This window comes from Lepidochelys kempii, chromosome 10, assembly GCF_965140265.1.
Source record: "Lepidochelys kempii isolate rLepKem1 chromosome 10, rLepKem1.hap2, whole genome shotgun sequence".
In the NCBI taxonomy this organism is placed as follows: domain Eukaryota; kingdom Metazoa; phylum Chordata; order Testudines; family Cheloniidae; genus Lepidochelys; species Lepidochelys kempii.
The window spans coordinates 54,754,598-54,771,370 of record NC_133265.1 but is presented as its reverse complement, the minus strand read 5'-3'; the positions used below and the strand labels follow the sequence as shown (position 1 = coordinate 54,771,370).

The following is a 16,773-nucleotide window of genomic DNA, read 5'->3' as shown; positions in this document are numbered from 1 at the left end:
TCAACCTGGTTCCAGCCATCTCATAAGAAAGTTAAGGGAGCTAGAACAGGAGGGGGTGTTGGCTCCCTGCTAAAACAGATGTAGGACGCCCAGCCCTGACCCCCCATTTCCTTAGCTCCCTTAAGGGATGCTTTATTTTACATCCTTTTCCAATCCATTTTACCCAATAACCATATCCCTTCCATAATGAGTATCTGCCCTGAACATCTGCCACAAGGAGGTGCCAGCAATTCCATTTGGCTGTGAACTCCCCCCAACCCCTTACCTGCAATCAGGCTCCACACATTCACTGATTCCTTCCTTAATATCAGACAAAAATGTACCCATTTCCCAGTTGGATAGGTGTGCCCCATCCTCTGAATAACTTGCTTGGCAAGAAAGATATGTCTGGATAAAACCCCCCTTGGGTACTTATGAATTTAGCTACCTTCTTATTTGTATACCTCTTGGTCTTAACACTACCCCTGGAGGCTTCACTGCTCCCCACCACACTCTGCGCTGTAACATGTCAGACCAAATAGTTGCCACACCCACACCCAGAAAAATCTTGCCTCATCCCCAAATCCCTCTTATCAAGACAACCCCCTTACAACTTCCCAAATTATTTTCGCCAACGTGAACAATCATCACATCCAGGGCCTGCTCCCAGCCTGCCGAAGAGTGTACAAGGGGCATCAGCAGGTCCCAGAGCATGCCCCTCCTTGACTAATTCCCTTGCTCCTTGTAGAGTGCCCCTCCATCCATGCCAACTCAGAGATGCCTCACTAGTGAGGCCCAGAAGTGAACCTGTGGGCCAAATGCACAATATTATGCCCACCCAGCCAGTCACCAACTCCTGGGGTTTTTCATGTGATCCTAAAGGAAGGAATAAACATGAAGAGTTTAGCACATAAACTACTGAATTATCTTCAACAGGGGCCTTCCACCTTGTATACATTGGAATGTTACCATCAATAGGCTCAATGTATTAGGTTCCCATTCCAAGTTGTGATGGGGGTGTAGCCAGAGCAACCCTGAACGAATTCACCAGAGGAGCCTCAACAGTATGCATTTTTTGACATTGCCATGAACTGAAATTTCATTCTGCAAGATAATTCCCTTGCCCATGAAGAAAGAGGAGCACCTACACAAGTCTGACTGGTATATGATGGCAAATCCCAGCCTTTCCCATGGCCTTGCAGTATTATAACTCTCTATGACATAACTTAATTCGTTTGTTGGCACTCAGAGTCAGGAAGTCAGCTCCCTCCACAGATCCCCAAATGCCCAAGCCCTATCTAAATCCTTCCTTGCTGAACCCTGTATTATCTCTGATAGTGATGTAGCTCTACCCCAAATCACCCCCAGCGTCATTCCCACACTTCCAGTACAACCCTGGATGTTCAAGGTGCTAGTAGTGTTGCATTGAACAAAAACGGTCAATACCAGAATCACGCTTCTCGGAGGTCTCACTGCACCCGAATGGGTTCCTCACTGGTTCTCTGTACCAAGTCTCAAGTTCTGCCCACTTCACACTCTGAGTGACTGAAGAACTGCCCATTACCAGCCCCTTCCTGAATTGCCTCCTTCACCCCGACTTCATTCTTGTAAGTAATCACTGCCATGAGGTATGGAAAAAGGTCCCGCAGGGCTGTACTCCACTCAGCTTTCAGGTCTGACTCTGGCACCCAATCCTCTCTTCAAGGAAACCCTAACCTACTGTCTCAGTCCAACACTCAGTAAAACCTCCATCTTTTAATTTCCCCTCAGTTAATTGGCTCTAAGGAGGCTGACAACAGCCAAGTATAAAACACCCAAACCCAGGACACCACCTGGCGTGTGAAATTGTGGATGCTATAACTTTTCATTCATGCAAAGTAATCGTGGATACCTCAGAAAAGATTGCAAGCTTGTTAGCGAGGGATAGGTTACACACTGCAATGAAACCTCATTCCCCATTAACTTCCACTGGAGTGAACGTTTGCCTGTGAATTGCAGCCCAGAGTAAGTGGTGAGCGTCTCTAGCTGGGGACACGCTGCTACTTTACATCTATCAGATTCTATGATTGCAGAGTGGACATTTAAAGTCAGCTGATCGTAGTGTCCTGCATTTCCTATGGCATTCCTGCTGGAAGGCAGCAGGGATAGTAAACTGCCTGAGGGCACAGCCCTGTGATCCTGCCAGTGTATGAATGAAACAGATACCTGCTGTGACATACCAGGGTATAATCTAGACTAATGAGCAGCTGTGTCATCCCTGCCCTGCAACCTTGGGAGCCTTACAATGCCTTGCTGAAGTAGCTCCCACCTGGGCTGCTCAACAGCCTGCCAGCCACACCCTGAGTGTTTGTGTGTAACTGCAGCCTGCCAGCCACACTTGGGTTACACTCTGGCTCTCACCAGCCTTGGTTATATTGCAAGGTGACCCCAACACTCACCCAGTCTCAATAGAGGACATACATTTCTGGGGGTGGGGGGGGGGGAATGTATGTCCTGTACTGCCCAGCTCTCTCCTGGACAGTACAAGTTATATTAGGTCTTTTATTTCTTTAAAAGGAGTAATATGCACACAACTTGCCACCCCAGAATGGAGTTTCCCAGATACCTCCATTTAAAAACACACTGGATTAGATAAAACAACAAAACAAAGAAATAGATTTTAAGCGAGTACAAGTAACGAGGCATAAAAGTCAGAAATGGTTACAAAAATAAAGATAAAATGCTACTGATGCCTAACTTAAAGCCATGTTAAATTCAAAGCAAAGTTCTCATCGCATACTTGCAGCAGTCTTACTGACCAAACTTCTTAGGTCAGGATCCCTCCCCCAATCTAATGGCTGCTTCCTTTGTCCCTTCTGGTGCAGTGAATCAAGGGGCAGAGAGAGAGAGGGGGCTCTCTTGGGGTGTCTGTCCATTTTTTATAGTCCTCTCCCCCCTTTGAGAAGCATTTCCAGCTGGGAGCAAGGTGGGCAGTCGGTGTAGAAGAGAACTCCATGCTTTTCCTTTGCTAAAATGTAGATTTTTTTGCCCTTGCCCCCTTTCCCATCAAAGAATGGCCACTAAGCAGGCAACGGTCCATCAGCTTTGTTTACACCTGGATGAGGTGTCAACTTGCCCTTTGTCTTTGAAGAACTGGTTTAGTGGCTTCCCAGACTCCTCTGGAAAACATACTTCTAGTCATGATCTCAACTTATGTTTATAACTTCACATATAATGCTGCTACATGCATTTTGCCATGATATTATTGATCAGCAAATTTTGAGTTTTTAAATGATACCTCACAAGACATGCCTTGTACAAAAAATATTACAATAGTATGTAAGGTGTGAACACAGTCACATGGTCACACCTGCCTGTCTCTAATTTGTCTCCAGACAAGCAAATCTGACAAAAGCTCTATCAGCATGTATGGAACAAAGTCAACAGGCTTGTATCTTCTTTAGAATCCACACTTACTGGGAAAAAAAAAGTGCATTCAGGTGGTCCTCCACATGCAAAGCTGGTTTTAAGTAAGCTTTTACACCTGGGCTTTTACACCATGTAAGAAATTCCAGACTCTGGGAATGTCCCTCTACTCCCCCTAGTCTCATTCCTGCCCCTCACAGCTCTATTGTGGTGGGGTGAGCCTAGCCAGCCACCTTGTCTCCACCCTTCTGCCATCCCCAAGAGGGGCCACACACCTGTGGGGGGATGAGCACAGCCAGAAATCCTGCCGCACTCACCCAAGTGCTTCCATTTAGTTGCCACACTGTACTGATTCCCCATAATATGTGCTCCTGCTCGGTTGTGGGGAGAGCCCAGCCAGGCCCCACAAGGAGACACCCACTCACTAATCTGTGATATGGGGGGCACAGCCAGCCCTGCTTCACCTGCAAGAAGCCACTAGCCCTTCCTCTTCTGGCTCAGGCTGTTGCTGCTCTGTGCTTACTCCACTCCCCCAATGCTTCCCAGGCTGCCCACCAAGCATGCTCCTGCATATAGAATTGGGGTGTGTGGAGTGGGGAGAGAGTTTAGAGCTCAGCTAGGCCCTCAGCCCCCAGGCCCCTAAGGAGTCCACTCACCCAAGGAAAAGCTTCTTTGCGTGTGGTGGTGGAGGGAGGGAAGTAGTCACACTTATTTGAGTCCTGCCTCTGCTGCTGTTGCCCTTTCTGCCTCTGTTATGATCCTGGTAAAAAACTTACTTGAGCCACGGCACCTAATTGTTTGAGCTCTGGCACCTTTTTCATGACAAATTAAGCACTGGGGAGGGGCATGGGATGGTGGCCTCTGTGGTTGATTGGTTGGATAGAAGGTACAGTATTAGCCTAGTGGCTCTTAGGTACCGAAAAGAGGGCTTGTAAGCACTTTGCCCTGCTCAAAGGCTTATTCTGCACTGAGAAGAAAAGCTCCCCCGATTTGGGTTTAGAAAAGGACTGGGGTTTTTGGTCCTTGCTGTTGGCTCATGCTAGTTACCTTGTTGAGGCTGAGAAGGAATTTTTCCCTCACTGCCAGAATGGACTGGGCAAGGTGGGATTTTTCAGTGTTCTGTAGGTAGCCCAAGGACCCAGTGGGCAGGTTAGCTTGCAGGTCAGTTTGTTGCAACTTGGCAGGCACCAAGGCACCAGTGCAGGTACTTGTTCAATAAAGGGTCTAGTTCACTGATAAACCAGAATTGGAAGCAGATTAGAAAAAGGTATTTCCTAGAGACGGTGGGTAATGTGGTTGGGGCTTCTAACACCTGGTACGGTGAAGAGACAACCATGTCTTGTCTTCCCTCTTAACTCTCATATGAAGAGAGGGCAATAGGGTCTCAGCAACAGTGCTGCAACCAACATCCCAAAAGAAGGGTAGGGGCTGACAGCAGCCCTCCACCAGGTGGAATGGATTACAAAAGAAGGATAGTCTGTGCTGGACAGCTCACAGTTACTTAATAAAGTCATGACTTTTTAAAACCACATTCTTGTTGTCTTGTCTTTTTTCCTGTGGGGTCAGGGACAAATTGTTGAGAAACAAAAAAGATTTTCCCTTCCAACATTCCTCACATACATGAATGCATCACCACTGTAGCACTCCTAGGAGCAGATCCTCAGCTAACAGGATGGGTTTCATGACAACAAATTTCTGCTGGGTCACTAGTTACTTTTTTTTTTATTAATGTGAGAAGATGGCATACCATAGATTAACCTTGAATGTAGGCCTGAACTGTTTGCTGAATTAAATTAGAAGAAACCTGTTACAATAGTCAGAGAGAGTGAGCGATTTGAATATGAAAAATAAATCCTAATGCTTATAATCATGTAATGGAAACCAACTGCTATAACTAAAAATTGTTCCTTGTCTTTCTTTTTTCTTTCTTTTGTTTGAAATACTAATTCAATATCACCTTTTTATGGAGGTGGAATCAAGAGAATAAGACATTTCATGACAAAAGTTACTTCAACAGATGTTGTCTCCAGGGCCACCTTTATCATTTAATAATGATCAAGAAGTCAATGACCTAAATGATGGAACTTTCTCTGGACTCACACATCATGGGAAATTAGAAATGGGAACAGTCTACAACTTCATCTAGCCCACACCTCTCATAGTTAACGTAGCACTGTCTCTAAAAAAACCTAAATTTAAATACTTCAATTACACCTTAAAATCTACTGAACACAGGCAAAGATAAACTGGACTGAAAAACGTGGAATACAGGGCCCAACCCATCAGCATCTCCATAAAGTTAGTAACAATGACATAATTTATCTGGTGGCAGATAATTTAGTTCCTACTGCCTGCATAATAAACTTTGATTATCCATAAAGCTATTTGTCCACAAAGGCGGTCAAGTTGCTGCATTTACCTTGAGCAATGTCATCCTGTCTCTGCAGACTTGGTCGTTCAGACTTGTTCACCTGTTGGGGTGGCTCTCTTTCCTGATGCTTGTAGTACTTCCCTTCATTAAACACCTGTGGCAGGTTAGCTGTGTGTACCTGTCGGAGCTGCTCATAGTCACTCAGAGCAGCGGTCAAATCCCAGTTTTTGCCTGCCAAAAGGTGGAAGGTAATATTCTGTTAGCAGTTTATAGCTATGTCTGATATGACTAACAAAACTGCCATTCATTTTAGGGACATGGCTCATATAGTTGAAAATGAATATAACTCGGAATAAAACATTAGAGAATGAATGGATATTTTTCTTTTAAAAACAACAATAATTGGGGAACCAACAAACCATTTGCACTTCAGAAGATACACAGATAGATACGATCACTTCACCGGCTGCTGAATATTGCACTCTTTTTCCTTATGTTGTCTATCTAGTTAAGGCCTGATCCCACAAATAACACTCAGCCCTCTTACGGCAATTATTTTGTTTCTAGGATAAGGCCTTTAGACCATAGTCCTTAGGGAGCAACTTGTCCACAAAGTGCCTACCATCATTTAGGGTTACTCAACCTCTCTCTCTCTCATTTGGTATATAAACCCATCCATTGTATCACATATGGCACATTGTCCATTTATTCAATATACTTTATGGTCAAAGAAAGTCACATTTAAAGGAGGCTTTTGTATATATTTTGCTATGTAAACTAGTACAATTCCTGCTGAAGGAAGTGAAAGATCACACACTGAGTATGATTTAATTAAGAGCTAACACTATTTATTTAAAACATCTGTTAAATTTTTGTTAACTTTAATTTCATGGATCAACTCCAATAAAAGCCTCTTACCCATCCCCAACTCAGTTATCATTATGAACTTTAAACTGTTTTGTCTTAATTTGATATTGTTAACTAGAACTGCTCAGATATTCAAATGAGTCCTTAACCGTGGAAAAGAACACATCTGCCTTTTATCATTCTATTCTTTGATGTACGACTAATAAAACAATTGCAACAATAAAATGTTAATTATAACATCACTCAGTCTTAATTGTTCAGATCTACATCAGATTTTTGTTCTCTATATTACTTTAAGGAAAGCCATTTTAAAACACTCACTGCCCATACTACCACAAGGATTTAAAAAAAAAAAAAAAAATCAGCCAGCATTTTAATTATCAAACATGCAACAAAAGCTACTTCAGCAAAATCAGTTACTTAAACAGAAATTCTCTCTTCCTTTTTAAGCAACAGAGCAGGGCATACAATAAACAAACTTGATCAGTCCAGAGCATAGGGTTTTGTTAATTCCAATAAGAACTAGTGTGCAAAATCAACAGCATACATTATATGTGCCTTACGAGTGACTAGTTATGCAGTGTGTCTTTCACATGCCATAAGCAAAGCAAACATGCTTATATTAAGCCCTAACAATCAGGCAGTATTTTTTTCTAAGACTGTCCCAAAGTGGTGTTTTTGCCACACAGATAAAAGTTTAGCACTCAATTGTATTTCTTGAAATGTAAAACACACTCAGCGTTGCTAACCCTCGCCACTGGAAAATAATGAGTCAGACCCCCAAAAATCATGAGGATTCTTTTTTAAATAAATGTGGCTTCTCTTTATTTCCCTTCTAGTTTGAGCCTTGAAGGTGCTCTCAGGTCACACATCTTGTTGACAGTGGGGACCCCAGCAGCCCAGCTGAAAAAAAAAATAATAAAAAATCCTGACATTCGAGAGTTCTCTCGCGAGATCATGAGTCAGGCTTACTTTTACTTAGAAATCATGTCTCTTCTGATTAATCTGAGAGAGTTGGCAGGGCTGCACATTACAAACAGCATTCTAGCCCTGCATTCCTAGCATATCCCAAACTCCTGATGAAGTTAGCAGGAGTGTGGAAGGAATGCAGGAGCCAACCTATTTTCCTAATAATCTCTTCTCAAGGCCTCTGAAGGTCGGCTTTTACACTATGACAGAATCCAATCACCTTCTTTGGGAGTTTTGCCACAATAAATGCGGAGTGTGGTCTTTGGGACTTGGTCAAAGTGCACTGCATTGTAATTCTGAATTGTGTAGAGTTACGATCTACTGCAGACTTGGAATTACAGAAAAAAAAATCACTTACAAAGAAGTAACTCGTTTCTTTCTTTTCAAATCTCCTCAGTACACCTGGACATCTGTAGCTGTTTCCCACATGAGACAGCCAGTCGGCAGCAAAACATGACATCTTAAAGCAGCTCTGACACAGGCAAAGATCATTAGTTTATTTTTTTTTTCTATTTCCTGTAGTCCCTAGGCATCTGAATGCAGGCAAATCCTCAACCAAGAGTGTATGCCAAGAGGCCCTCCAGATCAATGAAGTGGTGATTCAGGATCTTAGCCAGCCTCAATGGCTGGCATAGGCTTTTTCAATCACTCCTTCAGCATATAAATCCTTCCCACAAATCCACCCCATGGCAGCTGTGTAACTGCACTCCCTCTGTGTGGGAACTGCAATAATGTTCCATAAGCCACCCTGTAGTAGTGATTGAATCGAGAAAAAAGTACTGACCGTAATCAACACAATAATCTCTCTCACTGCCTTGGTCTAAAAGAGACTCTCTTCTTTTCAATTGCCTTTTTCCTGCCAGAAAAATACAATAGATGTTCTACTTTCCCTGTCACCCATGAACAAAAGCAGAAAGCCAGAAGTGACAAAAAGGAAGAAGTAGGAGAGCATGAGAGAGGATGTGGGAGAAAATGAGCCAGAGATGTAGATGAGAGTGAGGTTATGTACAGTTTTGAAGGTAAGAAGTGGGAATTTGAATGTAATGCGGTAACGGGCAGGTAAATGCAAAAAGATCCAGTGAGAAGGGTAATCTGATTGGAACAGCAGTAAAGGACTGTAGCAGTAGTGGACAGACAGAGGCCAAAGACGTTACAATATCAAGACGAGACAAAAGATTTTTGCAGTGGGGATAATAAGGAAAGAGGATCATGCTGTAGGATTAATCAAGAAACCAAGCGGGACTGATGGAGAGACAAGAGTTAAAGGACTTGTCTGTAATGCAAAGTTTTATCCTCCTCATTCTCTTTGAGACTTAACCCTTATAATTTGAGAGCTAATGGCTTTTTTTCCTTCTCACTTCAGCAACGTCTAATTGCTATTAGCTGACATGATACCGATCTTGATATCTGGTCTACACTGACTGCTAAGACATGACAAAATGTTATGTTTGAAAAAGACGGGAGACAAACCTGCATGCAAGTGTGATCTTGGGAGATATACGAGGCTATTAGCTGTTAATGGACGTAGACAAGAGAGACGGTGAAGAGGGAAGAACTCCATTTTGTGGAGAAACAGGGTGTAATGGTGGGGAACATCCAGGAGATGCCCGAGACAGAAAAGGAGATGAGAGAGTGAAGAGAGGAATGGAGGCTTGAGGGTCAGGTATTAGATTTGGAAATCATCCATATGCAGATGGTAACAGAAGCCAGAGGAGCAGATGAGACCCGGAGACTAAGGACGAAACACTGAGGGATACTAATGGAGATGGATCCGATGACGTGAGCTGTAGCTCATGAAAGCTCATGCTCAAATAAATTGGTTAGTCTCTAAGGTGCCACAAGTACTCCTTTTCTTTTTGCGAATACAGACTAACATGGCTGTTACTCTGAAACCTGTAATGGAGATGGGAGAATGAGATGTGATTTAAGGTGGTGCTGAAGGGGAAGTAAAGAGAGGAGAAACGAGAGTGATCAGTAGCGTCAGAGGCAATAGATATTCTTGAAATCTAAGTTCCCTTTTGATTTAGCTATGAGAGAGTTCATTAGTCACTTTGGTGAGGGAGAAAGATTAGAGGGGATCAAAGAGCATGTTTAATGATTTTCCACACAAAAGTAAAGGGAGAGTTGTTGGAGAGGTAGGAGCATTAACAGTATTTTCTCCATTAGAAACAATATAATTTAGGGTATACAGTGTACTACTGTAGTTCAGATTTTGATGAATAAATCCATACCGATTGGTGTGGACTTCCAAGCACTTGATAAAACTTGAAAGACTGCTTTGTCATCTCAGACAAAAGAACTGATGTTATAACTGAGAGTATAAAAACAAACTATTTCAAATCAGTCTTTTTGGATAGTTTCCAGATGCTGCTCATGTTACTTGTTTACACCACCTATTAATCTGGTTTTTGAAATGGACTGACATCATGGAAGTCCTTTATTTAGGCTACTCTTACGAAAAGCATTCTGACACTGAATGATGCATAGTCTTGAATAGCTGGCTTTTATGGAAGCAGTGGAGGACACTGTGCAAAGAATACAATTGTGTGGGACAAAACACTGGCACTTCAGCGTGAAAGCTGGTGTGTTATTTAACAGTAACGCCGCAAAGTTCTATCACAGTTCTATTAATAGCAGTCCATCAGATACAGCAGCACGTAAGTGTATCTTGAAGGATGTAGGGGTGTCAGCTTAAGCAACACTCCATGAAAAAATATGCACTGAGCTTGTGACAGTTGCAGATGAGCTGTAATCATTAACACCAACTTGCAAATAATCTAATTTTGGATTTCTGTGACACAGCTGAATGTGTCAGAATGTGTCACAAATGGCCAAAAAGTTTTTCTAAAGCCTATAGGGGCGGAAAACCACTTCTGGGTATCCTTGTTTCAGCAAATGAGACATAGAATTTGTAAGACCAGTGATGTGTTCCCACAATGTTAACAGAGGGCTCCCTCAAAATATGTTTCTGTGCCAGCCAGCAACACATAAGACATTCTCTGGACAGAATACTCTTCCCCATCAAAAATTTCAATCAGTTCCACGCTGTACCTCACCCCTGCTTCACAATCCTATTAACACTTCTGCTATAGCCCCCCTCGATGAGGAAACTGAGGTACAGACATGCACTCACTGTTTTATTGTTTTGTATAATTGGTACTCTCCTGATCCAGCACAAAAGAGTACATGTGGGTTAACAGCTGCAGAACTGCTTTGTGCCCCTGAGAGAGGTAAACTGTAACCAGAAGCTTCACACTGTTAGGGGGATGTTTAAGTAGCAGAGAGTCTGAAGGGTCAGTGCTGCACTGAGGGGGGCTAAGCAGCTGGACAATGGGTTCCAATACTCATAGGGGTTGCCAGATAGGAGGTCTGTGCCCTGAAGGTGTGGTTAGAATCCCTGAGATTGGGGCAAGGTCTGACTCTGTTCAGGCTCCAGAAGCTTGAAACACCCTAGGGATCTAGAACACAGAGGCTTGGATTTCCCTCATAGTAGTCCTAATGGGTGGCTAAGAATGGATCTGTGACAGAGCTCACATTAAAAATCATAGGATTGTTTCAGCAAGGTCACTCTGTCCCTCTTATTGTATCTTCAGTTCCCTGAATCACAGCTTCTCTAAACAAAAGCCAAGCAGACATGTTGCCCAAACACTAAAAATCTTATCGTACTTTACTGAACTCAGGCCTATTACTATTGTATGCTTTAGATTTGAAAGACAAACAGTTTAAATCCATCTCAACAATCAAATGTAGTGAATCATTTTAGTATACTAAATTTAATTAAGTTTTACGACTTGCAAAGTTGGGTGAGAAATGAATTATCTTGGTCAAGAGAAATAATGCTATTACGGAACTATTATTGAGAAAACACCTGCATGCGATACCTGCGTCAGCAGGTGTAAAAGTTAACAGGACTGAAAGGTGTGGGTTATAAAACCATTGGGGAGATTACTGCAACTTTACTACCATTCGTAAAGTTCGTTTATTTCTGTGCCTTTGCTTACTTAACAGTTAGGGGTCTGAATTCCCAAACAGTTCAGTAAAGATTAGGCGCCAACAGTCTGGATTCATATACAAGCATCCATGGTTGCCAGGAGACAGAACTGGTGTTGTTAGAGAGGAGTATATGGAAAAATGCAACAAATAAAGCAGAGTATAGGATAGAAAATATACTCTGACAAAAATTTGTTTCTGAATTAATTAGTGTCAGATAGCAGGCATATAGATAAAAGGGAAAATTAAAAATAAAGCCAGGTACAGGTGTAGGCAAGAATGTCTCTCCTAAATAACACTGTCTGAATGAAATAACAGGAAGCTCTGTCAATCAGAGTAAAAACAGAAGGCAGAGATAAAGCAATATACAATTACACAATAGAAAGGAAATCCCCTTAAGGTGGATTAGTAAAGCAAGGTAGTGTCTGAGTAGCTTACTTGTATTGTGTTAGGAAAGAGTCTGGTAATGTATAGTATTTTATCACAATATGTAGAGATGAATAAACTGGGCAAAATAAAATAAAATCCCAAATAATGCCCAAGACTAGAACCAAGGCCAAACTGACTCTGAATTCTGAGGTTGGAAAAACTTTGCTTAGCTATTTTTCTAAATTCATTTAAAATTAAAAACTACATTGTGCATGTTGTGTGTGCATGTGTTGTGTGAGAGATCCTCTAACCCTGTTTGGAACGACTGGTCCTCTTCCAATAAGAAGGAAAATTTCTTAAAAAACCCCAAGCACTTTTGCTCTATTGGCATTTGTCCCCATGCTGATGTTTCCAAAGGAGGAACAAAGTTGGGCTCAAGATCTACCCCAGGCGTATTTCAGATAGGGCTGTCGAGTAATCACAGTTTACTCATGGGATTAACTAAAAAAATTAATCATGAATTAAAATTAATCACACTTAATCAGTTTTAATTGCACTGTTAAACAATAGAACATCAATTGAAATTTATTAAATATTTTGGATGTTTTTCTACATTTTCATATGTACTGTATTGTGATGTAACTGAAATCAAAGTGTATTTTATTTTTGATTACAAATATTTGCACTGTAAAAAGGATAAACAAAAGAAAGTATTTTTCAATTCACCTCATACAAGTACTGTAGTGCAATCTCTTTATCATGAAAGTGCAACTTACAAATGTAGATAGTTTGTTACATAACTGTATTCAAAAACAAAACAATGTAAAACTTTAAGTCTACAAGTCCACTCAGTCCTACTTCTTGTTCAGCCAATCGCTAAGACAAACAAGTTTGTTTACATTTGCAGGAGATCATGCTGCCTGCTTCTTGTTTACAATGTTACCTGAAAGTGAGAACAGGCATTTGTATGGCTGGCACTGCAAGGTATTTACGTGCCAGATAAGCTAAACGTTTGTATGCTTCTTCATTCTTCAGCAACCATTTCAGAGGACATGCATCCATGCTGACGACGCTCGTTAAAAAAATATTAAAATTTGTGACTGAACTCCTTAGGGGAGAATTGTATGTCCCCTGCATACAATTCTGTTTTACCTGCATTCTGCTATATATAGTTATAGTGTAACACACACACCTCTGGGGTGTGGTGTTCTGTCCCATCTAGTGGCACCGAGACCATTTAGAGAGAGTTAAATGAGTCTGGTCTACAGCCTTAGCTAAGAGCCCATTGGCTCTTAGCTCATGCTGCAGAGGCTTATGCAGTAAGCTCCAAAGGTCCACAGTTCAATCCCGCTGGCCAACGACCAGCTTCATGTTGGTGTTACAATAGCACTCTCAGATGATGACCCAGCACATGTTAATTTTAAGAACACTTTCACTGCAGATTTCACAAAATGCAAGGTTTAAGAATCTGCCGTGCCTTCCAAAATCGGAGAGGGACAAGGTGTGGAGCATGCTTTCAGAAGACTTAAGAGCAACACTCTTAACAACACTTAAAAGAGCAACTACAGAACCCGAACCACCAAAAAAGAAAATCAACCTTCTGCTGGTGGCATCTGACTCAGAAAATGAAAATGAACATGCATCAGTTTGCACTGCTTTGGAATGTTATTGAGCAGAACGTGTCATCAGCATGGATGCATGTCCTCTGGGATGGTGGTTGAAGCATGAAGGGACATGAATTTTTAGTGTATCTGGCACATAAATATTTTGCAATGTCGGCTATGAACAGTGCCGTGAGAACACCTTTTATCACTTTCAGGTGACATTGTAAACAAGAAGCAGGCAGCATGATCTCCTGCAAACGTAAACAAACTTGTCTGTCTGAGCAATTGGCTGAACAAGAAGTAGGATTCAGTGGACTTGCAGGTTCTAAAATTTTACATTGTTTTATTTTTAAATGCAGCTTTTTTTGTACATAATTCTATATTTGTAAGTTCAACTTTCATGATAAAGAGATTGCACTACAGTACTTATATTAGGTAAATTGAAAAATACTATTTCTTTTGTTTTTTTACAGTGCAAATACTTGTAATCAAAAATAAATATAAAGTGAGCACTGTACACTTTGTATTCTGGGTTGTAATCGAAATCAATCTATTTGAAAATGTAGAAAAACATCCAAAAATATTTAAATAAATGGTATTCTATTATTAACAGCACGATTAATCACAATTAATTTTTTTAATTGCTTGACAGCCCTAATTTCAGGTGATTAAAGCTGTCTGCCCTCAGAGGCTGGGCTTTTACTGTTTCTTCTTCTAGGCCCCCTCCGGATCTCTCAAGGAGTGGGCTGGTGTTCAAGAATGAATTTCCCAAAAATCTCATCCCTTGGGACCAACTCAACCTGGATGGGAGGTCCCACTAGATCCACCCCTTCCTAGTGCATGGGATCCACATGGGCAATAGGTCTATAGTTCCACTGGAGGACACAGCTGGGAATATCCCAGAAGAGAACCTAGGGCAGGTCTGCTTCAGAAGTGTTAACAATGAGGAGGGGCCTGGCTCTGAAGGCCCCTTATCGTACTCCCAGAGTCAGTGGTGTCTATGCTGGGTCCAGGTCACTCCTCTCTCAGACAAAAAGGAAGGAGAGGGGGAGGAGGTTCTTAGGCTTTGCATTCAGGAACGGTTGCTGCTGCTGCAGGCTCCAAGCACATAGGTATGATCTTCACCTGGTATGCTGCCTTTCCAGTATCACTCCCCTCAGAGTGATGGCTTCTCTGGTTGAATGGGATTACGGTGACCTCAGTGAGAATGGGGTTGAGGTGACCTCAGATGGACCTCAGTGAAGGACCCTCACCACCACCCCCGCCTCTCCAGTGAAACACTAGATAAGAGGAGTGGAGCAGGAGAAACCGATCTTGATCTTTATCCTTGGCATTTTCTGACTTTCTGAGCAGCACTAGCCATGGCAGGATCTCAAAAGGGAAAGTGTAGCTTGGGGAAAGCACCCCAAAAGACAAATGCAGCCTTGGGACACAACTGGGAATTAGATGGTAAATTAGTAAGCCAAACTGCTAGTCGAAAATGTGAAATAAAATGTTGGAATTTTCCTCAGAAAAGCTCTGCAGGAGGGAAATTTGGGATAAGCTGCCCACCTGCCACTGTGGAAGTAGAAACAAACTGGAGGGCACTCCAGTAGGTGGGACATTCTCCTGTTACCAGTGACTGACGGGGTTTGGTTCTGCTCCCAGCTACAAACGGTCTGAAGTATTCATTATAACAGGTCTATGCACTTCGGCGTGATGAAAAACGTACGGTACTTACATAATGATTTCCCCCTAGTCTGAACTAGAATAAATTGTGCTAATAGAAAAGTCAGAGGTTTGCCCATTTTCTATTTTAAAATACCACCACCACTACCTTGGATTTTACATTAAATATTCCCTAATGCAGATGATTTAAAATCCAATCAAACTAAATACTGTAGATTTAAAAAAAATTATAAACTGTGGCTGCACTCTTGGAAGAGTTCCAATGTGACCTTTGACACAGCCTTGATTTGCTTCTTCTAATAAAAATATTTCTAGCTCACTCTGCATTTTAACGAGCTTGTCAGCTTGCAGAGGTGAAATGGAAAAGCAGTAAAGTTTTGCACTTTGACATTTAAAGCTTTGCTTTAGGAACCGTACATATCACAACCTTTGGGGGAAAAAGCACACTCATTCTTCAGAAATGCAGTCCTAAGCTTTTCAGTGGTTACCACTGCAGCTTTCCCTTATTATTCTGAAATATAAAAATAGCCCACATATAAAGAATGTAAAATATTTATCCACTTCATTTGTCATGTATTATTCCCCCTGGAGAAATTTCAGAATGGATTGTGTTGTAAGGAGAGGCAGAGAGAGACAAACACCTACAGACTTCTTAACAGTATAGCATGTGAGTAGCCCCATTCAAGTCAATGAAACTTTTCACATGCTTAAAAGTTAAGCACAGGCCTTTCTGGATCAGAGCCAGTGTTCTAGCTCTGGAGATGTTGCATGCAAGGCTGTACACATATGTAATTAATAATTATAATATCTCGCTCTTATATAGCACTCTTCATCCAGCAGGCAGTGTATGTTGGGCGGGAGGGACGCGAAGAATGGAGGGGAACATGAATGACAGGGGTTCAACTGCAGCAATATTTTTAGTTAGGTGTTCCCCCATCGCTTTAAAGTAGCTCACTATGGCTATTATGAGTAATGAATTCATTGTATTTTCACTTCTTAAAAGAGCTAGTATACAATTACCCAGACAAGACTGGGGACCCTTATTTTTAATTAGCAACAACAGGAATAATGCAACTATAAAATCACACACACAGCTTTCAAAATTCAGCCTACTCCAAAATGTTGAAGAGGGCACTTGAAAGGTCACTAACAATACTTGATTTAGTTGTAAACACCACACTGCAGAGTATGTAATTTGAGATGCAGAATTGGGGAAGATCTAAGTAATACTGACTACAGTGGAGGCAGATTTGTAACAACATCCATGCAGAATTTCAACAAAGGAAATTAAAAAGTAGAGCAGGAAGTTTTGGCTAAAACTATGTAGGATGAAAGTATATAAAGAAAAGGTCACAGAGGGGTGAGAAGAAATTATTTAACAAATTACAGAATTATACTGTCTGCACTAGTTGAGTGAGTACTATTTACTACAGGTGGTAATAAAACAGACCCAGTATGAATGAACATGAAGTTTCAAAAAAGCAATAAAGAAGCATATGCAAAGTGCTACACATCACAGAGAAGACAGCTAGGAACTGATTACAGAATGAA

At 41.6% G+C, this 16,773-nt stretch overlaps 1 protein-coding gene across 4 annotated transcripts in view; it reads right to left on the bottom strand.

Moving 5' to 3' along the window:
- OTUD7A (OTU deubiquitinase 7A) overlaps positions 1-16,773 on the bottom strand; it is a 273,562-nt gene that overhangs the window by 75,138 nt on the left and 181,651 nt on the right. For all 4 annotated transcript variants that reach the window (XM_073303652.1, XM_073303653.1, XM_073303654.1 and 1 more), the window contains one exon: positions 5,804-5,986. In XM_073303652.1, coding sequence (XP_073159753.1) covers positions 5,804-5,986 — 183 coding nt within the window. The remainder of the gene's footprint in view (positions 1-5,803; positions 5,987-16,773) is intronic.